The following is a 26,076-nucleotide window of genomic DNA, read 5'->3' as shown; positions in this document are numbered from 1 at the left end:
ACAGCTGAAACCGGGATTCATCTGTGAAGAGCACACTTCTCCGTGCCAGTGGCCATCGAAGGTGAGCATTTGCCCACTGAAGTCGATTACGATGCAGAACATCAGTCAGGTCAAGAACCTGGTGAGGACGACGAGCACGCAGATGAGCATCCTGAGATGGTTTCTGACAGTTTATGCAGAAATTATTTGGTTGTGCAAACCCATAGTTTCATCAGCTGTCCAGGTGGCTGGTCTCAGACGATCCTGCAGGTGAAGAAGCCGGATGTGGAGGTCCTGAGCTGGCGTTGTGAGGCCGGTTGGACGTACTGCCAAATTCTCTAAAACGACGTTGGAGGCGGATTATGGTAGAGAAATTAACATTAAATTCTCTGGCAACAGCTCTGGTGGACATTCCTGCAGTCAGCATGCCAATTGCACGCTCCCTCAAAACTTGAGATATCTGTGGCATTGTGTTGTGTGACAAAACTGCACATTTTAGAGTGGCCTTTTATTGTCCCCAGCACAAGGGGCACCTGTGTAATGATCATGCTGTTTAATCAACTTCTTGAAATGGTAGGTAGATGGATTATCTTGGCAAAGGAGAAATGCTCACTAACAGGGATGTAAACAAATTTGTGCGCCAAATTTTCAATAAATAAGCTTCTTTGTGCGTATGGAACATTTTTGGGATCTTTTATTTCAGCTCATGAAACACTTTACATGTTGTGTTTATATTTTTGTTCAGTGTAGTTGAAAAGTTGCTAATTATCTAAAATGCTAAAGCTGTCCGTAATGAGATTCGAAAATGCAACTGTTGGGTTAACCTTAATGACAGGAAACAGGTAAGGATGAGTCATTAGAAACTAAAAAAAGCACACACGTTCGCGTTATAAGCCCACCCATCCACCTTCCTTTCGTTTTTGCCTTAAGTAACCTTCAGTCTTCAGTAACTATACCAAACGTAACACATCATACTAATTTGAGTGTCCTGGGTTTACTTTTACTATGTTATGTCTAGTCTATGAGACCTGGCTGCCACAGGGAGATAGAAAGAGAAGAGCCAGTTATTATTTTTGTTATTTCTTTTACCTTTATTTGACCAGGGTATTTTCCAAGTGAGACCTTGCCAAAATAGCAGCACACAAAATTCTGCCACCTAGACTGGCAAACAGGAAGTTGCATAGCTGAAGAGAATGGGTGAACAGGTTGCTCCCCCAGGGCAGCACTGGTGTCACACTTTTGCCCCAGCCCTAACCAACATACATGCCTCGGCGTCTGTGTTCCTACATGCGTGTATGTGTGTCTACCTTTCGTGTAGCTGTTCGTCTGTAACCTGTAGCTCTTCCTTGAGTGCCTGGTATCTGTCCCACCTCAGCAGTCTGGACCCGTCGTACAGAGACAGCTCTCTGTCATGGAGTAACCTAAATTACAGTAGACATACTATTAGTAGGTGATTGATCCAGGACCAGTCACAGTGTCCAGTAACCTGTAACACAGTGGACAAACTAGATATAGTATTAATGGATGACTGATCTAGGACCAGTCCCCGTAACCAGTAACCTGTAGTACAGTAGACATAGTATTAGTGCAGGGGTATTCAACCGGGGGCCCGCGGACACCCAGAAAATTAAAAATATAAAACAATAAGTGCATTTTTCCCCCCAATGTTTTTATTAATATTGCTAGCAACAACAAAAAAAAGTTTATTTCAAATGATTTCAACTTTATTTCTCAACTCCTAATATTGAGCAAATTACACTCATTGGAGTATCGGACATAGGCTTTGAAACAGTAACTGCAGAAAGTCCCCCAGGCTGCTAGTAAGCTTTCTTGACATGGACATTAATTTCGTCACACTTTATTTGGATAGTCCATCTGTAGATACCTCTACAGATGGTCATACTATAAACAAACTATCTGTTGATAAGGAACTGCTTGATGAGGTTACGGTTAGGGTAAGGTTTAGAATAAGGGTTAGGGTAAGGGTTAGAGTTAGGGCTAGGGTAAAGGTGTCCGCATACATAGGTTCGGTTTGCTTTTAGCAGAACTCGGCTAGGCGTAGGCAACAACACAGCAACACTTCCTCAAAATAGTCAGAATCAGTCTAAGATAAATCAAGAAATCTGTCATTAATTTAGACGTTTTTGCAGAGGTCTTAGTCGCACAATTTTATATCTAACTAACATGTTTGGTGCAGTATTTCTCAAGTGAAAAAATGTAAGAACCCCTACTGTTGAACAATCCCTGACGAAGGGGCGGAAAAATGTTGTGTGCTCGAAGAGCGGGGAAAAAAACTGCAGAACACCAAAACTAACAAAAACTTCACATAATAACATCATAATATATGCTCTAACTGTTTTTGACTGGGAAGCATACGGTAAGCTTAAGGGTTACGTTTAGGGTTAGGATAAGGGTTAAGGTTAGGGTTAGGATTAGTAGATAGCTAGTTGAAATGTAACTGAACGTCTGTAGATAGTCTGTAGAGCATCTACAGATGGACTATCCAAATAAAGTGTTACATACATTTTGGCCAACACATGGCTGACCTTTATTTAAAAGGTAACAATGCAGCCGTTTTTAGCTTAATATCAAATCATTTTTGGGTAACAATTAAGTTCCTTACTGTGATTGTTTTCAATTTAAATGGTCAAAAAGCAACAAAAATAGCTTCTTAGCAAAGAGCAATTTCTCAAGCAAGAATTTTGCTAGGAAAACTGAAAATGAGCAATTATTAGCAGAGAGGTTTGGAACTCTCTTTCTTATTGATCTATTAACAAATTTACCGCATGGTGAAGTCACCATGGAAGGCCAAAACTCCAACCCACCGAAAAAGGCTGACATTTCAGGGGGTCTTTTCAGTTCTTACACTAAAAGGGCATCATTTTGTAAATTTCACAGTATTATTTCAGTTAACAGGTTGTGCTTTCTTAAAAGTTATTTTCTGGAATTTCTTTCCTTCTTAATGCATTTGAGCTAATCAGTTCTGTTGTGACAAGGTAGGGTTGGTATACAGAAGATAGCCCTATTTGGTAAAAGACCAAGTGCATATTATGGAAAGAACAGCTTAAATAAGCAAAGAGAAACGACAGTCCATCATTACTTTAAGACATGAAAGTCAGTCAACACAGAACATTTCAAGAACTTTTAAAGTTTCTTCAAGTGCAGTCGCAAAAACCATCAAGCGCTATGATGAAACTGGCTCTAAAGAGGAAAGGAAGGAAGACCCAGAGTTACCTCTGCTGCAGAGGATAAGTTAATTAGAGTTACCAGCCTCAGAAATTGCTGCCCAAATAAATGCTTCACAGAGCTCAAGTAACAGACACATCTCAACATCAACTGTTTAGAGGAGACTGCGTGAATCAGGCCTTCATGGTCGAATTGCTGCAAAGAAACCACTACTAAAGGACACCAATAAGGAGAGACTTGCTTTGACAAAAAACACGAGCAATGGACATTAGACCGGTGGAAATCTGTCCTTTGGTCTGATGAGTCCAAATGTGAAATGTTTGGTTCCAACCGCCATGTCTTTGTGAGACGCAGAGTAGGTGAACGGATGATCTCTGCATGTGTGGTTCCCACTGTGAAGCATGGAGGAGGAAGTGTGATGGTGTGGGGGTGCTTTGCTGGTGACACTGTCTGTGATTTATTTAGAATTCAAGGCACACTTAACCAGCATGGCTACCACAGCATTCTGCAGCGATACGCCATCGCATCTGGTTTGCACTTAGTAGGACTATAATTTGTTTTTTAACTGGACAATGACCCAACACACCTCCAGGCTGTGTAAGGGCTATTTTACCAAGAAGGAGAGTGATGGAGTGCTGCATCAAATCACCTGGCCTCCACAATCACCCGACCTCAACCCAATTGAGATGGTTTGGGATGAGTTGGACCGCAGAGTAAAGGAAAAGCAGCCAACAAGTGCTCAGTATATGTGGGAACTCCTTCAAGACTGTAGGAAAAGCATTCCAGGTGAAGCTGGTTGAGAGAATGCCAAGAGTGCGCAAAGCTGTAATCAAGGCAAAGGGTGGCTCCTTTGAAGAATCTCAAATATACAATTATTTTGATTTGCTTAACACTTTTTTGGTTACTATGTGATTCAATATGTGTTATTTCATAGTTGTGATGTCTTCACTATTATTCTACAACGTAGAAAATAGTAAAAATAAACAAACTTTTGACTGGTAAAGTATATATATGCATTTGGAAAGTATTCAGACCCCTTGATTTTTTCCACATTTTGTTACGTTACAGCCTTATTCTAAAATTGATTAAAATTGTTTTTTTCCTCATCAATCTACACACAATAACCCATAATGACAAAGCAAAAATAGGTTTTTAGACATTTTTGCAAATGCATTAAAAATAAAACACTGAAATATCACATTTACAGTGAGGGAAAAAAGTATTTCATCCCCTGCTGATTTTGTACGTTTGCCCACTGACAAAGAAATGATCAGTCTGTAATTTTAATTGTAGGTTTATTTGAACAGTGAGAGACAGAATAACAACAACAAAATCCAGAAAAACACATGTCAAAAATGTTATAAATTGATTTGCATTTTAATGAGGGAAATAAGTATTTGACCCGTCTGCAAAACATGACTTAGTACTTGGTGGCAAAACCCTTGTTGGCAATCACAGAGGTCAGACGTTTCTTGTAGTTGGCCACCAGGTTTGCACACATCTCAGGAGGGATTTTATCCCACTCCTCTTTGCAGATCTTCTCCAAGTCATTAAGGTTTCGAGGCTGACGTTTGGCAACTCGAACCTTCAGCTCCCTCCACAGATTTTCTATGGGATTAAGGTCTGGAGACTGGCTAGGCCACTCCCTTAATGTGCTTCTTCTTGAGCCACTCCTTTGTTGCCTTGGCCGTGTGTTTTGGGTCATTGTCATGCTGGAATACCCATCCACGACCCATTTTCAATGCCTTGGCTGAGGGAAGGAGGTTCTCACCCAAGATTTGACGGTACATGGCCCTGTCCATCGTCCCTTTGATGCAGTGAAGTTGTCCTGTCCCCTTAGCAGAAAAACACCCCCAAAGCATGTTTCCACCTCCATGTTTGACGGTGGGGATGGTGTTCTTGGGGTCATAGGCAGCATTCCTCCTCCTCCAAACACGGCGAGTTGAGTTGATGCCAAATAGCTCCATTTTGGTCTCATCTGACCACAACACTTTCACCCAGTTCTCCTCTGAATCATTCAGATGTTCATTGGCAAACTCCAGACGGGCATATACAGTGCTATGAAAAAGTATTTGCCCCCTTTCTAATTTTCTCTACTTTTGCATATTTGTGATACTGAATGTTATCAGATCTTCAACCAAAACCTAATATTAGATAAAGGGAACATAAGTGAACAAATAACACAACAATTACATATTTATTTCATAAACAAAGTTATGCAACACCCAATTCCCCTGTGTGAAAAAGTAATTGCCCCATTACACTCAATAACTGGTTGTGCCACCTTTAGCTGCAATGACTCCAACCAAATGCTTCCTGTAGTTGTTGATCAGTCTCTTACGTCGCTGTGGAGGAATTTTGGCCCACTCTTCCATGCAGAACTGCTTTAACTCAGTGACGTGTGAGTTTTCAAGCATGAACTGCTCGTTTAAAGTCCTGCCACAACATCTCAATTGGGATTAGGTCTGGACTTTAACTAGGCCATTCCAAAACTTCCAATTAATTGCTTTTTAGCTATATTCATGTAGACTTGATTGTGTGTTTTGGATCATTGTCTTGCTGCATGACCCAGCTGCGCTTCAGCTTCAGCTCACAGACGGATGGTCTGACATTCTCCTATAGAATTATCTGATACAGAGCAGAATTCATGGTTCCTTCTATTAAGGCAAGTCGTCCAGGTCCTGAGGCAGCAAAGCATCCCCAAACCATCACACCACCACCACCATGCTTGACCTTTGGTATGATGTTCTTACTGTGGAATGCAGTGTTTGGTTTTTCGCAAATATGCAAAAGTAGAGAAAATTAGAAAGGGGGCAAATACTTTTTCATAGCACTGTATATGTGCTTTCTTGAGCAGGGGGACCTTGTTACCAATTGTTTTCTTGGTGACTATGGTCCCAGCTGCCTTGAGATCATTGACAAGATCCTCCCGTGTAGTTCTGGGCTAATTCCTCACCGTTCTCATGATCGTTGCAACTCCACGAGGTGAGATCTTGCATGGAGCCCCAGGCCGAGGGAGATTGACAGTTATTTTGTGTTTCTTCCATTTGCGAATAATCGCACCAACTGTTGTCACCTTCTCACCAAGCTGCTTGGCGATGGTCTTGTAGCCCATTCCAGCCTTGTGTAGGTCTACAATCTTGTCCCTGACATCCTTGGAGAGCTCTTTGGTCTTGGCCATGGTGGAGAGTTTGGAATCTGATTGATTGGTTGCTTCTGTGGACAGGTTGTCACGGTTTCGGCCGAGGCTGCTCCTCCTCCTTGTTCGGGCAGGCTTCGGCGGTCGTCGTCCCCGGAGTACTAGCTACCACCGTTCGATGTTTCATGTTTGTTTGGTTTTGTCTGTTTGTACACCTGTCCCTTGTTAGTGTTTGATTTTGTTTCCTATTTAGTTATCGTGTGTTGGGTCAGGTGTTATGTGTGATTGTTATGTCAGCTGTTAGCTGTTGGTGGGTTTTCCTCTCATGTTGTTTGTTTTTTGAGAGTCCGCACTGCGTGCGCGTTTCTACTATTTTACGCACTGTTGTGTGTGTGCGTAATTGTTCATGCCTCCCGGTTGGGTTGGCCAGTTACCTGTTTGGAGTTATATTTTTGGATCACTAAAGTCTGTTGACGAACGCCCTTGTTCCTGCGCTTGATTTCTCGCACCACATCCACACTCAGCATTCTTGACACAGCTGTCCTTTATACAGGTAACAAGCTGAGATTAGGGGCACTCCCTTTAAGAGTGTGCTCCTAATCTCATCTTGTTACCTGTATAAAATACACCTGGGAGCCAGAAATCATTCTGATTGAGAGGGGGTCAAATACTTATTTCCCTCATTAAAATGTAAATCAAATCATAACATTTTTGACATGCGTTTTTCTGGATTTTTTTGTTGTTATTCTGTCTCTCACTGTTCAAATAAACCTACCATTAAAATTATAGACTGATCATTTCTTTGTCAGTGGGCAAACATACAAAATCAGCAGGGGATCAAATACTTTTGACCCTCACTGTACATAAGTATTCAGACCCTTTACTCAGTACTTTGTTGAAGCACCTTTGGCAGCGATTACAGCCTTGAGTCGTCTTGGGTATGACGCTACAAGCTTGGCACACCTGTATTTTGGGAGTTTCTCCCATTCTTCTCTGCAGATCCTCTCAAGCTCTGTCAGGTAGGATGGGGAGCATTGCTGCACAGCTATTTTCAGGTTTCTCCAGAGATGTTCGATTGGGTTCAAGTCCGGGCTCTGGCTGGGCCACTCAGAGACTTGTCCTGAAGCCACTCCTGCATTGTCTTGGCTGTGTGCTTAGGGTCGTTGTCCTGTTGGAAGGTGAACCTTCGCCCCCAGTCTGAGGTCCTGAGGCTCTGGAGCAGGTTTTCGTCTAGGATCTCTCTGTACTTTGCTCCGTTCATCTTTCCCTCGATCCTGACTAGTCTCCCAGTCCCTGCCGCTGAAAAACATCCCCACAGAATGATGCTGCCACCACCATGCTTCACCGTAGGGATGGTGCCAGGTTTCTTCCAGACGTGACGCTTGGCATTCAGGCCAAAGAGTTCAATCTTGGTTTCATCAGACCAGAGAATCTTCTTTCTCATGGTCTGAGAGTCCTTTAGGTGCCTTTTGGCAAACCCCAAGCGAGCTGTCATGTGCCTTTTACTGAGGAGTGGCTTCCGTCTGGCCACTCTATCATAGAGGCCTGATTGGTGGAGTGCTACAGAGATGGCTGGTCCTCTGTAGCTCAGCTGGTAGAGCACGGCGCTTGTAACGCCAAGGTAGTGGGTTCGATCCCCGGGACCACCCATACGTAAAAATGTATGCACGCATGACTGTAAGTCGCTTTGGATAAAAGCGTCTGCTAAATGGCATATTATTATTATATTATTATGGTTGTCCTTCTGGAAGGTTCTCCCATCTCCACAGAGGAACTCTGGAGCTCTGTCAGAGTGACCATCGGGTTCTTGGTCACCCCACTGACCAAGGCCCTTCTTCCCCGATTGCTCAGTTTGGCCAGCGGCCAGCTCTAGGAAGTGTCTTGGTGGTTCCAAGCTTCTTCCATTTAAGAATGATGGAGCCACTGTGTTCTTGGGGACCTTCAATGCTGCAGAAACTGTTTGGTACCCTTCCCCAGATCTGTGACGCGACACAATCCTGTCTCGGAGCTCTACGGACAATTCCTTCGACCTCATGGCTTGGTTTTTACTCTGACATGCACTGTCAACTGTGGGAACTTACATAAAAAGGTGTGTGCCTTTCCAAATCATGTCCAATCAATTGAATTTACCACAGGTGGACTCCAATGAAGTTGTAGAAACATCTCAAGGATGATCAATAGAAACAGGTTTTACCTGAGCTCAATTTCGAGTCTCATAGCAAAGGGTCTGAGTACTTATGTAAATAAAGTATTTCCGTTTTTTTACTTTTTATAAATTAGCAAACATTTATAAAAAACGGTTTTTGCTTTGACATTATGGGGTATTGTGTGTTGATTGATGATGTTTTTATGTTGTTGTTTTTTTAATCCATTTTAGAATAAGGCTGTAACTTAACAAAATGTGGAAATACTTTCCGAAAGCACAGGAAAATCACATTTATGACAGCACTGGGCCTTTAAACAGCTAAACAGTTGCTCTTAGCTAATATGTGTTTGGAGCAGGGTTTCCATTAGCCGGTAATAGCCGGATTTTGGCCGCAAAAATTAATAATAGAGAAGAAGAAAAATCCCATTGAAAAATAATGCTTTTTAGCCTATTCATTGATGGAAATACCAGTCGATGTAAATACATTTGACTTGTCATGCTTATCGGTCTATTGATTAATTTGCATAATTTTGTGGAATTAAATTACAGCATACAGAGCCTTTTAGCAGAAAGTCTGTCAGACAGCGCTAAAGCTGCTGCTACAGCATCTCAAACAGCAAATGCATAGGCAACTAAAGGCAGGCTTCATCAGTGAGTCATATACCACTTTGCAATGAGCTGGAGGCAGTATGCATTTTGAAAACATATACTTAATTGTTTGAAATCTGAACGTTTTACTACATATTATGAGGCATGTCATAGGCCTACCTTGCTTCAAAGTAGCCTAGCCAAAATCGACCATATCGGTGAACCGAACTATTTTATATCAACTTTCTTTCATTGTCCAGTAGCCAAAGGCACAATCTTAGTCATTTTAGCAACCCATGCTAGTTGTTGCATATTAGATCTCCCCTCTTTCTAAATTTCGAACAGATTTTTTCATCTCTGTCACATGAAACCGCTGGCATGTGCAGTGCGCTTTGACAACGGCATTTTCCCAATGGTGCTTTCCCGTTAATTGCATTATCGAACAAACATTTGCACGTAGCCTACTGCCTTTTGCACATTGCTGCACTTATGTGAAGAAATAATAGTTTATCAATATTTTAAGCTACAGACTCATTGCTTTATAAAAAACATTTTTATGTAGCCTAGGCCTACTGGTTATATGAATTTGGGATCTATCATCCAACAAACTGTCCCAGTCTGTTTTGGAATAGGCTATTTCTTCCTCGACAAGCTAACCAATATAATTGGTAAACGTTTCTACTATGGGGGATAGTAGATTGACATAGGCTAGTGATTTTGCTGTTCGTTACTTGTCTTGTTAGCTGAGGAAAAGTAAATGTGGACAGTTATTCTAGCATTTTCAAAGTGCGCATCAGAATTCGGTAAGCGACCGCACATCGTTGTATCCTTGACTTGCATGTTCTGTAAATATGAACTACCATAATATAAATGTGGTTTCTGTCATTCTGAGCACCGTGGGTGGACGCCCTAATCATGTTACGCACCCAATGCATGTGGTTCCAGGTAAATTTCTCAAATGTACGGTAAATTAAAATGCTGCCGGTCAAATGTCCGGAGCCACATTTTCCTAATGGAAACCCTGGTTTGGCATTACCTTTCTAACTAATAGGGTATGTTGAGTTTACACTTGCTCTTCCAATTATAATGTGGGTATCCACCAATCTACTCATTTTAAAATGTTGATTACTTCTCCTTGCCATTATCATTCACCTGATGATAAGACGTGATTTTTTGTTTTGTTTTTGCTAACATATGATGGGGGTCCCTGGGTCGCCGGTTTGCCTGGGAGTGGGTCCCTAGGCAAGAAAAGGTTGAAGGCCCCTGTATTAGTGGATGACTGATCTAGGACCAGTCACAGTGGTAATTAACCTGTAATACAGTAGACATGCTATTAGTAGATGATATGCAATATGTGTGTGTGCACGTGTTCCTGTCTGCCTGTGCCTGCAACTGCGCATAAGAGTGTATGTACCTGGACAGTACGGCCAGTGTTCCCAGGTTAACCCTGTGTATTCCGTCCAGCAGCAGTAGCTTGCCCTCCTGGGCAGCAGTGACCAGGGGAGAGGGTCTCCACGCTGTGTCTCCATTAGCTAACGTGTAGCGCTGCTGTAACAGGTCCCTGGCTGTCATGTCCTATAGAGGGAGGGAGGGAGGGGGGTGACAAAGAGATGAGGTGTTGTAATCATAGCCACTGTCTGTCACACACACACAGATCACGACAACCTATAAGCCACATACTGTTTGTAACACACACTCTCCATCTCTCTAAGAAAACATTTGCTTTCACACATACGCCACACAGAGGGTTATGTGAGCAACGTGCACGGGTGAAATACAGTGCATTAACCCCATTACTGTGTGTCTGCTATGGAAGGGACAACTGCGTGTGTGTGTGTAGTCTGAGAAAGACATCATTCTCTCTCAGTCAATTATCAAGTCCATTAAAGTGGAATAAAGTATGACACTCAATCATTTATTCAATCAAAACTCCATTATCTGACTGTTAAACATAATGTTTCCAGATGTCTTTTGACAAGAGGAAGATCTGGCATCTCAGTGATGCAGCTCTTGACAATTGAACCTCAGCCAAGGGGTTGTTTTCCCCAAGACACACGCGCACACACAGTGAGTCTCCAAAGGGAGATTTGTGAGGTACTGTATTCCTACCTGATAGAGCATTATAGGCTCAATGTTGTAGCCCAGCATCTCAGCAAACTCTTTGGCAACCACTGACTTGCCACAACCCTGAAAACATACAAGCCCTGGTTATAATGTTGTCCAAGTAGCAAAAGCAAACCAACACACATTAAACGTAACTAAGCATCTTAGATGGAGGTTAGCGTGTGTGTGTCAAATAAAACAATCTAATCAAATTGTATTTGCCACGTAAAAAATAACAAGTAACAGAAGAGGTATAGTACGCAGAGTAATAGCCTGATGTGTACACAATAGGATATACAGTATAGATAATGAATGTACTATGTCAAGTATGACTGTATTTACTAATATAAATTAGGTAGTGTTTTGGTCAAGCAGTTGAATAAATAGTATTTACTAGAGCAGCAGTGTGTGTACCTTGGCCCCTATCAGGCACATGTCTTTGACCAGGTGTGACTGCACCATCTCGGCCAGGAGATGGGCGTGGCTCGGGGTGCTGATGAATGCGGGGTTACTGTTGGGGGGGCGGGGGGCCTTTGTGCCTGCTGGGACCTGTAGTCAGAGAGTATTATAGCTACTATTCTTATTAATGTCGATGTTGTTTTCATTATTTTTATGTGTATAACTTCGCTTTGGCAACATTGACCTTGTCATTCATGCCAATAAAGCATACTGAATTTGAGAGATAGCGATATATATATATATATATATATATATATATATATACACACACATACATACAGTGCATTCGGAAAGTATTCAGACCCTGTGACTTTTTCCAAATTTTGTTACATTACAGCCTTATTCTAAAATTGATTAAATTATTTTTTAGAAATGTTTGCTAATTTGTTAAAAATAAACTCGTAAATTGCACATTTACATAAGTATTCACACCTAAGGCAGCGATTACAGCCTTGAGTTTTCTTGGGTATGACACTACAAGCTTGGCACACCTGTATTTGGGGAGTTTCTCCCATTCTTCTCTGCAGATCCTCTCAAGCTCTGTCAGGTAGGATGGGGAGTGTCGCTGCACAGCTATTTTCAGGTCTCTCCAGAGACGTTAGATCGGGTTAAAGTCCGGGCTCTGGCTGGGCCACTCAAGCCACTCCTGCACTTGTCCCGAAGCAACTCCTGCATTGTCTTGGCTGTGTGCTTAGGGTCGTTGTCCTGTTGGAAGGTGAACCTTCACCTCAGTCTAAGGTCATGAGTGCTCTGGAGCAGGTTTTCATCAAGGATCTCTCTGTACTTTGTTCGGTTCATCTTTCCCTCGATCCTGACTAGTCTCCCAGTTCCTGCCGCTGAAAAACATCCCCACAGCATGATGATACCACTAACATGCTTCACCGTAGGGATGATGCCAGGTTTCCTCCAGACGTGACGCTTGGCATTCAGGCCAAAGAGTTCAATCTTGATTTCATCAGACTAAATAATCTTGTTTCTCATGGTCAGAGTCCTTTAGGTGACTTTTGGCAAATACCAAGCGGGCTGTCATGTGCCTTTTACTGAGGAGTGGCTGCCGTCTGGCCACTACCATAAAGGCCTGATTGGTGGAGTGCTGCAGAGATGGTTGGCCTTCTGGAAGGTTCTCCCATCTCCACAGAGGAACTCCTGAGCTCTGTCAGAGTGACCATCGGGTTCTTGGTCACCCCATTCCCCCGATTGCTCAGTTTGGCCGTGCAGCCAGCTCTAGGAAGAGTCTTGGTGGTTCCAAACTTCTTCCATTTAAGAATGATGGAGGCCACTGTGTTGTTGGGGACCTTCAATGCTGCAGACATTTTTTGGTACCCTTCCCCAGATCTGTGCCTCGACACAATCCTATCTTGGAGCTCTACGGACAATTCCTTCGACCTCATGGCTTGGTTTTTGCTCTGACATGCACTGTCAACTGTGGGACCTAACATAGACAGGTGTGTGCCTTTCCAAATCATGTCCAAGCAATTGAATTTACCACAGGTGGACTCCAATCAAGTTGTAGAAACAACTCAAAGATGATCAATGGAACAGGATGGACCTGAGCTCAATTTCGAGTCTCATAGCAAAGGGTCTGAATACTTATGTAAATAAGGTATTTTTATTTTTTATTTTTAATACATTTGCAAAAACGTCTAAAAACCTGTTTTCGCTTCGTCCTTATGGAGTATTGTGTGTAGATTGATGAGGTAAAACATTTTTTAGGCTGTAACGTAACAAAATGTGGAAAAAGTCAAGGGGTCTGAATACTTTCCGAATGCACTGTATATATATACAGAGAGAGAGAGAGAGAGAAAGAGAAAGAAAGAGAAAACAAGAAAGAGAGAGCGACTTTTTAGAGGGATCCAGTAATGCTAAAGAAAACCTTGGCATAGAGAGTGACAAGTTCATATCAACTAGAAAAACAACCGGATATCACTATTTTGTTACACAACAACACACACCATCTTTAATCCATAATATGTAGTTCCCTTTCTCTCATAATCCAGCAGATATGGGGCCTCACAGAAGATCAAACACACTTCCAGCGTCCCACATGAGAGTTCAAACACACAACAAATAAGAGCTTTCAAAGAACTGCAGATAATGCCACCATTCTCATTGACCAGGCGACTTAGAACTGAGGACCAAAGCCATATACAGCCTATTAGATGGCTGTGGACCAGACCTTCTCTTTCAACTCTGTTATCTCATTCCTCCAAACCCCACACTGCCCCAGTAGTCAGCCGTCTCTACAGAATGGTCCACAATCACAAAGGGGTTGTGTTACCTGGAAGGTGATGTCCTTGTCTGTGATGCGGAGTGTGACGTCAGCCTGGGCTCCCGTCTGGCCGGGCTGCTCTGTGCTCGCTGGCGCCACCCTCAGGACAGCACTGGAAGCCGGCTGCTGACGCGCGTCCAGCAACTCAAACCTCTGGAGAGGGACGACAACAGTCAGCTGTGAATTGTGTGTGTGTACACGTATGTGCACATGCATGTCTGTGTAACTGTGCATGTCTGTGCGTGTGTGTCCGTGTGTGTTCTTACACTAAGAACACCCTCCACGGCGGTGCGGCCCTCCTTCCCCAACATGGCTTGATAGGGGTAGAGCCTCTGCACTAGCTGCTGGGACGACAGCATGGGAAAATGCTCCTGGAGACACACAGGAACAGAGAAAGGGTTGGTTGGTTGAAATTGAATATATATTGACTAATTCATTGATTGATAAGTTGGTTGGTTGATTGACTTGTCTAATTGATTGATTGATTGGTGGGTGAATTGACTCTAAATACTGTGGAGGAGTAGACCGATACCAAGGATATCTGTCAAGCAGCTCTTTGTCCTCACTACCTTGTCCCTCTCCTCTCTATCCATTTTCCCTCCAGTCATTTCTCAAAAGTCAGGCAGACCAAGGCTAGCCCTACACCCTCACTCCTCTCCTCCTCCATCTTCATGCTTCTCCCATCCCTCCCTCCCTCCATCAGTCTTACCAGTACAGTGAGAGCAGGAGGCAGGTTGTCCACAGGGAAATCAGGCAGACCCAGGTTGGATGACTCCTGGGAACAGAGAGTGGTGGCAAACGACAGCAGCTGGGATACCCTGCGATACAAAGACAACACAGCACCCGTATTACTAAATTATAACTCTGTTCAATATGGTACAGCATTAGTGTGTGTGTGTGTGTCTATCTTTACCTCTCGGCAGGCACGTTTGGTCCAACAGTGTACAGGATTTCCAACTGATCCTGAGAGAGAGAAAAGATATATGAAGTAATCAGACACTACACGGGTGCTTTAAAGTGTTACTCCTTCTGACCCATATCTGTAGTTAATATAGCCCGTAGGATAGGATAGTTGATCTGGAATCGTTGCTCTAACCTTGAAGGGTAGGTAGTAGATGTCTCTAGCCTGGAAGCGGGATCGGAGGGGCGGGTCCAAGGGGTTGCCTTTGTACCGGGGGACAGGAAGTCCCAGGGCGATGACCCGGAAGTCCTCGCTCACGCGCACAATCTGCCACGCATCCAGCTCCTCTTTGGTGTGCTCCTGCAGGGGACAAGGCTAAATCAACTGCCTTGGTATGCATTGGTCAATGTGCCCGCACACAGCTCACACACACACACACACACACACACACACACACACACACACACACACACACACACACACACACACACACACACACACACACACACACACACACACACACACACACACACACAGGTCTCACCGTCAGTAGTTTGTCGTAGCGCTCGTAAGACATGAGGAAGCGTCCGTCCTCCAGCTGCATCTCTCGGTTCTCCAGCAGGTTGTTTAGAACCGGGAGAACGTTCCTCTCCGCTTTCTCCAGCCCCTCTAGAACCAGGATCCTGCCCTCTGTCGCCGCCCGCACCGCACACTGCAATACAATACAACTTTAGTTATACATTACACATACAATAGACACTGTAAAACTATACAAATTACATATGACGAACTGGTTGGTTTTATTGGTTGATCGATTGACTGCTTTATTGATGAGTTGATTGACACACATCAGGCTTACAGGACTGTTTCCTGAATCCCTGTGTATCTGCAAGCACTACTACCTCTGCTAATTGTCCTTCCCAACCCATGTGCCAACATCAACATTACTACGTAAAAGCTTACCCTTATTTTTATAGTCAAACTGCCCGCTTCATTGAACAACACAGACCTACCATAATGCTTTCCTGAGAATGTCCTTCTGTATCAAAACAGTCTGGCTATTTTAACACAGGCTATTTTCTACCCTAACCAAAAGTGTGATAGGTCTATTGTGTTAAGAAGATAAACTGTGTGTGTGTGTGTGTGTGTGTGTGTGTGTGTATGTGTGTGTGTGTGTGTGTGTGTGTGTGTGTGAGAGAGAGAAAGAAAGTGCATGTGTGTGCACATGCTTGTGTGTAAGTGAGTGTGCATCCGTGTGTGTGTAGACAAATCAAACAGCTCTGACGTCAAAGGCAAGAAACCTTAGCCGTCTGGGCCGACCACAGAGCGATGTTGCCATATAATTAGGTTTACATGTAAATACACGGCCCGGTTCTGTGGGATGAGCAACCATAAAAACTATAGCTGGAACCAGATGACTATATATAAACCCCGGTCCATTTTCAGCCCTGAGGAGACTGTAATCAGATAATTGTTAGAAATGTGGAGTGACGCAGGATGGCGAGAGGAGGAGAGGACGCAAAACCATAAGCAGGCCTTGTGTGTGTGTGTGTGTGTGTGTGTGTGTGTGTGTGTGTGTGTGTGTGTGTGTGTGTGTGTGTGTGTGTGTGTGTGCGCGCGCGCGCGCGTGTTGTGCTGGGTTTGGGTTGGACACAGAAGAGGACGATATGGTTGAAAGAGGAAGAAAAACATCCCTCAAAATACTTTCTCTGGCTTTTTATAATAAGAACCCCACAGAGCAATGGGACTGTTGCCTTACTTTGGATATGACCTGGAAGCTGAAGAAAAGAGAAGAGAGGCAAGGCAACAAAACTGGCTAGCTAGTAGCTGTAGTTGACCTGATAGCTATAGGTAACTGACAAAATAAAGGAAACGCCTAAATAAAGTGTCTTAATAGGGTGTTGGGCCACCTCGAGTGAGAGCAGCTTCAATGCACCTTGCCATAGATTCTATAAGTGTATGGAACTCTATTGGAGGGATGCGACACCATTCTTCCAAGAGAAATTCCATCATTTGGTGTTTTGTTGATGGTGGTGGAAAACCCAGCCTCAGGCGCTGCGCCAGAATCTCCCATAAGTGTTCAATTGGTTTGAGATCTGGTGACTGAGACGGCCATGGCATATGGTTTACATCGTTTTCATGCTCATCAAAACATTAAGTGACCACTTATGCCCTGTGGATGGGGGCATTCTCATCCTATGGGCAGGCATAGCCATGGTAGCCAAAATAATGGCTTGCCCAGCATTTTTATACATGACCCTAAGCATGATGGGATGTTAATTGCTTAATTAACTCAGGAACCACACCTGTGTGGAAGCACCTGATTTCAATACACTTTGTATGCCTCATTTACTAAGTGTTTCCATTATTTTGGTGGTTACCTGTAGATCTGGGGGTTAGGCTATGTCACAGGAAGCAGGAACAAGAAGTTCCCAAATATTCTCCATATTTCCTAGTTCATAGAGAAAGTCTTACTTGAAACTTAAATGGTACAGTAGCACTCAATATTCTCAATTACCCATATTAAACTCCAGCCCCTCCGTTCCTGTTGTCATTCCATAGAATAAGCACAAGGCTAGGGCCATCATTGGTCCAACTAGGTCATTATTGATTCCAATCACTGTAATGACATCTATTTGCAGATTGACTAGCCTCCTGGGTTGGAGGATGTTTAATATAATTAGAGTTGGACCTGATTCCAAAGGAATGGATCAAAAAGGGGCTTAGGTGGTGGGCATGGCAGGGGCCGTGGTATGGGGCGTAGCTGAATTTTAGAGAACATTTTAGAGGCCCCCATCCTTGACTTTCTAGCTTTGATTTTGGTGATTGTTAGTACTCAAAGATTACATTATAAAAAAATATAAGTCCATTATCTTTTCTACATACTTTATATCTTAAAGCGTTTTTTTTTTATGCCATTTTTTTTTTTTTATAACACTAAGAAAACACTGATTGGGCTTAGGCGGCCCAAATAAATGCTTAGGCGGCCCGCCCAAGTATTTCAATGGCAGTGATTATTTCCAGCCCTGGATCTATATTAGATCCTGACTGCAAGGATGTTGAATTGGAGGAGTCTATTAGTGAGAGAAGAGAGGGAAGAGGAGAGAGGAGAGCAGATGGATTGACACACAAAGCCTGAATATAGGTCTCCGAATGAGCGCAAGGCCCACAGGAATACTCTGATGCTCTAGTCAACACACCCTCCTGCTAGTAACCAATCCTGTCAGAAAACCAGTTCCATGCATCCCCGATCCACACACACGAGCGCGCATGAACAAATCTAGCCAAAACAGCCATTGCTGAAGTAAATGACAAATTTGTGAATAATGTTGACACCAATTAGCTCAATCCATAATGGTGCAGCTATTCAGCACATGTTGCCATGGGAACAATGGACACCTGTTATCTCTTTGGTGGGATGGATGGTGGCCAGTGGGGAAGCGGGGGAGGAGAGGAGGTGGATACACTAATCCTGGTTGCTTTGTTTTCATTGGAAGAAGAGGAGGAGGAGGAGAGGAGTAGGCCAAAAGCAACATTGCTCTGCCTCTTCCTGCAGCAATTTGGTCCTTGCAGCAAATTATACATTTTATGTAGGCGTACATTTTACATATTGTCTAGTTTAATAAAGTAGGCCGCCAAAGTTAATTATTGAAGTGCAGGATGGATGATGTTTCCCCTGATTGAATGGCCCTAGGATCAATCATCTAGGTTCTATCATCTGAAGCCCAGGGAGAGGATGATCTGAGGGCTTCCCCCTGGGGGAATCACTTCAGTTTATTAACACCCTGTCTCCATGGTGACCTAGCTGAGAGTCTACAGAGCTTGACATTAACTTTTTTAGCCACTTTTGATTTTTTCCTTGTCCGAAAGCTCAAGTCACTTGTCCCCCCCCCCCCATCTCCCAATATTAAGCGCTGGAGAGACGGTTTTACAACTGAAGTAGGCCTATGTAGTATTGGTTTAATAAGGCACATGTTCATCAACTGCGCGTCGGCAGGGGTTAAAGCAAAAACAATAACATGACTCAAACTTACAGTAAGTCCATCTCAGATCGATTGTCTGGGGCCAAGTTAACCTCCCCTTTCATATAAGAAAGTCATGACCATCATGCTTTTAGGGAAAGAGGATCATTCTCTACATGTATTAAACTGTGAGTTTGACCAATTCCAGTCCCCTTGCTTAGGGTGTCCTCCCCAGGATAATTTGTATGTAGAAGGACAGAGAAGCTCAATTCTGGTGACTTTTTAAAAGGACATTCTACTCCAAAATTAATAAAAATGCAATTATGCTGACACCATCTAAAATATAATTTCCACCCTCAGAAATGGGCCAAATAACATATTTGTAAAAAATTATTATTATAAATGATTATTATTTTATTATAAATATGAATATATAAATTATTATTATTCCCTATAATTGTTGTATAGATTTGTTTACTTTTACTAAAAACTTGAATGTTTTTTTACCTGTCCCAGACAAGCGTTAATGTCGAGTCCTGAAGTGGTCATGCATCCTCTTATCGATCTCATTGAACCATCATCTTATTTGGGTCAGGGCGAGAGAGATAAAATTACATCCATCTTTTTTAATAAGGGGGCACATGCATTCGTTTAGCCTAAAAATATATAATTTGAAAATATAAAGGTTGTTAGGAGTGACAAGCAATGTTCCCTCTAATTTTTTTCGGCACTGAGCAAATTTCAGGTGTGCTGAGCGCAAACTTGAACGTTGTGCGTTTACTGTGAACACTGAGGCTGTACCCGCTTTAAGTTACAGTTTCAGACGGTGGTCAAGTAGCCTACAAAAACAATGGAGAAAATGCATTGCAGAACATTTTAACATGAACATAGCTGTTCTATCATTCAGCCTACAGTAGTAGCAAATGTGTGGTGTTCAATGTAGGCCTATATTCCATGAGACTTTTGAATAAACATTGCAGGGCTTGACATTAACCTGTTTATCCACTTGTCCTTCAGACAAGGAGGTGACTGAAAATGCTGTTGTTTGATGCAAGAAACCAATTCACAATATAAAATGCATTATTATTCCCATACCATTATTACAGAGAATCAGACAAATTATGCTACCCTCTACCTATTGGTTACTTAGCTTATTCAAGCCTGTCTCAAAATACAACACTGCCCCTTTAAGACATAAAATAGCTCTTTAAATTTAAAGTTTTGTGTTCTTGTAGGAAGCAATCCCTCCCCCATTGCTTACTACAAATTATCTATAACTGGGCTAATAACTCAATTACTAGCAAAGGATATGAACAAATGTACACACCTGGCTACATGCAGTTCTCATTTTGATCTCAAAACAAGCGCATCTACTCACGACCGCTCATGCTGTAAACACAGTCCAGTTCAAAGTGAATGGCACAGATCCATATATGGCAATGGTCTATTTGCATATACAGTTGAAGTCAGAAGTTTACATACACTTACGTTGGAGTCATTAAAACTTGTTTTTCAACCACTCCACAAATTTCTTGTTAACAAACTATAGTTTTGGCAAGTCGGTTAGGACATCTACTTTGTGCATGACACAAGTAATTCTTCCAACAATTGTTTACAGACAGATTATTTCACTTATAATTCACTGTATCACAATTCCAGTGGGTCAGAAGTTCACATACACTAAGTTGACTGTGCCTTTAAACAGCTTGGAAAATTCCAGAAAATGATGTCATGGCTTTAGAAGCTTCTGATAGGCTAATTGACATCATTTGAGTCAATTGGAGGTGTACCTGTGGATGTATTTCAAGGCCTACCTTCAAACTCAGTGCCTCTTTGCTTGACATCATGTGAAAATCAAAAGAAATCAACCAAGACCTCTGAAAAAAAATTGTAGACCTCCACAAGTCTGGTTCATCCTTGGGAGCAATTTCTAAACGCCTGAAGGTACCACGTTCATCTGTGCAAACAATAGTACGCAAGTATAAACACCATGGGACCACGCAGCCATCATACCGCTCAGGAAGGAGACGCGTTCTGTCTCCTAGAGATGAACGTACTTTGGTGCGAAAAGTGGAAATCAATCCCAGAAAAACAGCAAAAGACCTTGTGAAGATGCTGGAGGAAACAGGTACAAAAGTATCTATATCCACAGTAAAACGAGTCCTATATCGACATAACCTGAAAGGCCGCTCAGCAAGGATGAAGCCACTGCTCCAAAACCGCCATTAAAAAGCCAGACTACGGTTTGCAGCTGCACATGGGGACAAAGATCGTACTTTTTGGAGAAATGTCCTCTGGTCTGATGAAACGAAAATAGAACTGTTTGGCCATAATGACCATCGTTATGTTTGGAGGAAAAAGGGGGGACTTGCAAGCCGAAGAACACCATCCCAACCGTGAAGCACAGGGGTGCAGGCATCATGCTGTGGGGGTGCTTTGCTGCAGGAGGGACTGGTGCACTTCACAAAATAGAAGGCATCATGAGGAAGGAAAATTAGGTGGATATATTGAAGCAACATCTCAAGACATCAGTCAGGAAGTTAAAGCTTGGTCGCAAATGGGTCTTCCAAATGGACAATGACCCCAAGCATACTTCCAAAATTATGGCAAAATGGCTTAAGGACAACAAAGTCAAGGTATTGGAATGGCAATCACAAAGCCCTGACCTCAATCCTATAGAAAATGTGTGGGCAGAACTGAAAAAGCGTGTGCGAGCAGGGAGGCCTACAAACCTGACTCAGTTACACCAGCTCTGTCAGGAGAAATGGGCCAAAATTCACCCAACGTATTGTGGGAAGCTTGTGGAAGGCTACCCGAAACGTTTGACCCAAGTTAAACAATTTGAAGGCAATGCTACCAAATACTAATTGAGTGTATGTAAACTTCTGACCCACTGTGAATGTGAAATAAAAGCTGAAATAAATCATTCTTCTTTACTATTATTCTGACATTTCACATTCTTAAAATAAAGTTGTGATCCTAACTGACCTAAGACAGGGAATTTTTACTAGGATTAAATGTCAGAAATTGTGAAAAACAGAGTTTAAATGTATTTGGCTAAGGTGTATGTAAACTTCCGACTTCAACTGTAGGCCTACTGCAGCTCTGATTGGTTATGCTGTGCCGGTCTGTGTAGAGTATGGGCTGAGTCATGCGTGTCAATGCAATAGAATCCTACTCCGATGTGTTCTGCCTACAACAAAATCCCTTGTATAGTTTGTTTTGAATACTAAGTCTTGCATAGTTCGCTTTGTTTCGGTATGTTGCATTGAAAGTGGCTAATATTGTGTTGATTCGATTACAGTTCCCACAGTAAAGGGAAACGTTGATAGTGTTAAGTAAGGTGAAGTTCAATCTCGTGCTGATATTTGCTCTGCGTGGCAGTCCCGGGGAGCTGCGCGCCGGCGCACGCGCACAGCTTAGCGGGAACATTGGTGACAAGTCAGTAATACCATGTCCACATAATTTTTAATTATTGAGGAACGTTAGCTTGCCAAATCATTGATCCTGCTTTGTGATCCCAAATGTATCATCTAGCTAGCTCACCATCTCACAGAATGGACTGTGTCGTGGTGGATCTCACTGATCATTAGATGATTAGTATAGAATAGGGATGGGGGGAAATGGATACGGTAGAGTATCGCAATATTATTTTTACAATATTATATTGATTCTATGACTCCAAGTATCGATTCTCTAAAAAGGTAGTTATTAAGGTTAGCTAGCGCTAGTCAGCTGTACCTGCGCCAAAACTTTGGTATTTCTCCTCCTATAGCTTGGCCTCAATCTTCTTTTTAAATGGTGAGCCAAAATGTTTTCAGCACTTTTATTTCCATGACTGATCAAAACGTTTTTATTATGGCTCTCTCTTGTCCCTCTGCAACAGACATAGTGAGCGATATGTTTGGAACATCGAATTGCCATAAAATAGCAGTATCGAATCGCAATACATATAGAATTTTGATAAATCATGATACATATAGAATTGCAATACATAAAGTATCGGCACCTAAGCATCATGATATCGTATCGTGAGGTCCCTGGCAATTCCAAGACCAAGTGTAGAACCAAGCCACAAATTAACCAACCAGGAAATGGGTGTTTATATTGACAGATGATGATCTAACCAGTACATAGGATTGTTAGTTAGCGCTACTGGAGAGTGGAGCTTTGATCAATGATGTGCTCTCATCGGAAAACAACAAAGTAGTGCTGTTTTTAACAAGAAAGCATATGACCATCAGTATGTAGCTGCAATGACAAAAGACAAAATGTCCTAATGTTCACACCACTGACATATCTGACCAATGTTTTAAAACACCTATTCAGAACTTCACATTGATAGCTATATAGCGCATACGGATAGATTGATGGATGGACTGACGGACAGATGAACGGTACTCACCTGGTCTATGTAGAAGGCTGTTCCAGATCGTATCTCTCTTCTTTGTTTGAGATCTGTCTCTGTAGTGTCTCTGGACAGAGCTACATACTCCACCTCTCTCTTAGTCAGCTCCTAACCAACCAGGGAAGTCAACACAACACTTTAGAACACTTCCTAATACTAGAGTACTCCATAACACTTTAAAACACTCAATAATGCTTTACAGTGTATACTTGTACTAATAGTAATTAGTAATCACTTAGCTCTTGATAGTTTATTACATGGTAATAGTAACTAATATTACATGTAATAGTAACTATAGTGTTATGCTACTGTTGAATATTGGTTTTGGAAATTCACTAAGATTTGGCAACTACTGTTATACAGCACCAGTCCCTAGATAGGCTTCAGCTTGGATATAGAGCGGCACTTACACACTTATCACATACGCTGCTGCTTCTGTCTATTATCTATCCTGTTGCCTAGTCACCCCTACCTATATGTACATATCTACCTCAATTTCCTAGTAACCCTGCACATCGACTCGCTATCATTGCTCATCATGCATTTATTCCTCGTGTTACAATTAATTTTTTCTATTATTCTGTTTTTTATTATATTCTGCATTGTTGGGAAGGGCCCGTAAGCATTTCACTGTTAGTCTACACCTGTTGTTTACGAAGCATGTGACAATTAAAATTTGATTTGATTTGCTCAGTGGACTAGTAGTGTGTGTGTGTGTGTGTGTGTGTGTGTTTTCACCAGGTACTGCATGGCGATGGATCGTCGTAGGGGTCCAGGGGGTCCGATGAGGAACACGTCCTGACCCAACAGATCCTTCTGCATGATCCAACGCAGGTGCTGGACCACAGTCTGGGGCAGGGTCTCCGACACTATCACACACAAGGAAGGACAAGCAAACACAAATTCACTGTCTCATTCATTCTCTCACACTTTCTCTCTCTCTCACACACACACACACAGAAATACATTGCATTGAAGGTAGAGCATATCACTGGTGCTACATACTGTGATTGATGGGCACTAGCTCTGGGTTCCTGGGTGTTTTGAGCTGGTAGGAGATATCTCCTATCTTCACTGTGTCACCTGACACAGAAGAAAAAAGATTGTGTTCAAACAGTGATTGATGCCACACGCAAAACTAATACAGGAACCAATGCCACAGAAATAAAAACCAATAGGAGTAGGCCTAACGTTAACTAGGGATTATTTGTTTAGTGAAGTTTAGCATGTTATGTGAATGTTACAGTGCAATCTGCTAGCTTGGATTACAGTAGTTGTAAAACATTTAGCTAGCTAGCTCCCAGCAACATACGAAATGTAGGTGACAGGTGACAGATAGCTTACAATCTACTTCCATAGTGGCTAGCTAGCGAGCTAACTTGCTAGCCTGTTACATCAGCACACTTTAAATATACATTTAAAGACGACAGAAGTGGGTTTGCAGGGTCAAAAACAATAGTTGAACACTATGACAATAGCCAGTAGTGTTACTTTTAGCTAGGGTCAGTCACCTTCCGATGTGTTGAGGAGTTTGACCTCATGAGTATTCCACGTCCAGCCGCCTTTGCCCAGGACAGGACCTAAAATATTCCGCATTCTCCTCGCAGCCACAGCTGCAGCCGTGCCTTTGCACAGGATCTGCGAATGCATGGTGAAATACTGAAGTTATTGAAGTCAGAATCCAAAAATACAGCACCGTTTTGACTGTTATTTAGCAGCTAGCTACATTCCCTCATGCTGGTTTCATAATGTAGCTACGCCGACAACCTTTCAATTGGCGGAAGATAATAAATGATGAACAAAATGCGTCCGTGAGAAATGTCTTCCGTAGTAGAATCACAGCTACCACTTCAGCTACCTAGTTCCTAATGCCACAATAAACTAGTATCTAGGCCTATTAGCATGTAATTAACCTGGACTGTGAGTAAAACAGTGGAGGCTGCTGAGTGGAGAACGGCTCATAGTAATGGCCGGAACGGAGCAAATGGAATGGCATCAAACACTTGGAAACCATGTGTTTGATCTATTTGATACCATTCCACTGATTCCGCTCCAGTCATTACCACGAGCCCGTTCTCCCCAATTAAGGTGCCACCAACCTCCTGTGAAGTAAAAGCACAGATAGGGAAAAAATCATAATAGTGTAAGAAATTGGGTAAAAAGAAAGAGACCTAGGGCCTGAGTTGAAGGAAAGAGTCGTGCCACCAGGAATCCAAGTTTGGGTTGCTTTTATGTTCTTTTCGAGCTCCAGTGAGAAATAGGGTGAAAAGGTTTGCAGGAACATTGTCCAAAAAATATGAATAGTAAAATGAGCATCAAATAAAGATTCCTTCAATAACTACAGAACATTAGGGCCTATGCCCAGATAGGCAAACTTACTACAAGGTGAACACAACAAAATAAGTGACCTGTAGCTTGGCTTGGCCTTGGCCACACTTCCCTAGCCCTACATCACACACACAAATCTAATGCACGGTAGAGGACAGAGAGGTGATATACAGTGGGGAGAACAAGTATTTGATACACTGCCGATTTTGCAGGTTTTCCTACTTATAAAGCATGTAGAGGTCTGTAATTGTTATCATAGGTACACTTCAACTGTGAGAGACGGAATCTAAAACAAAAATCCAGAAAATCACATTGTATGATTTTTAAGTAATTAATTTGAATTTTATTGCATGACATAAGTATTTGATACATCAGAAAAGCAGAACTTAATATTTGGTACAGAAACCTTTGTTTGCAATTACAGAGATCATATGTTTTCTGTAGGTCTTGACCAGGTTTGCACACACTGCAGCAGGGATTTTGGCCCACTCCTCCATACAAACCATCCTTCAGGTTTCGGGGCTGTCGCTGGGCAATACGGACTTTCAGCTCCCTCCAAAGATTTTCTATTGGGTTCAGGTCTGGAGACTGGCTAGGCCACTCCAGGA

General features: G+C 42.5%; 1 protein-coding gene across 1 annotated transcript in view; it reads right to left on the bottom strand.

The window, feature by feature from the left end:
• The window catches only part of vwa8 (von Willebrand factor A domain containing 8), an 83,546-nt gene extending 58,595 nt beyond the window's left edge, over positions 1–24,951 (bottom strand). The window contains 14 exon segments of the mRNA XM_084161610.1: positions 1,287–1,400; positions 10,453–10,613; positions 11,148–11,225; positions 11,556–11,690; positions 13,879–14,022; positions 14,136–14,240; positions 14,579–14,687; positions 14,783–14,832; positions 14,966–15,130; positions 15,315–15,482; positions 23,138–23,248; positions 23,879–24,009; positions 24,146–24,223; positions 24,652–24,951. Of these exon segments, the coding sequence (XP_084017736.1) occupies positions 1,287–1,400; positions 10,453–10,613; positions 11,148–11,225; positions 11,556–11,690; positions 13,879–14,022; positions 14,136–14,240; positions 14,579–14,687; positions 14,783–14,832; positions 14,966–15,130; positions 15,315–15,482; positions 23,138–23,248; positions 23,879–24,009; positions 24,146–24,223; positions 24,652–24,790 (1,688 nt within the window). The 5' untranslated portion in view covers positions 24,791–24,951.
• Positions 24,952–26,076: the final 1,125 nt, after the last annotated feature.

This window comes from Coregonus lavaretus (assembly GCF_964263955.1).
Source record: "Coregonus lavaretus genome assembly, chromosome: 5".
In the NCBI taxonomy this organism is placed as follows: Eukaryota; Metazoa; Chordata; class Actinopteri; order Salmoniformes; family Salmonidae; genus Coregonus; species Coregonus lavaretus.
Note: the sequence above shows the minus strand (reverse complement) of the source record. Positions and strands in the feature narration are given on the sequence as shown.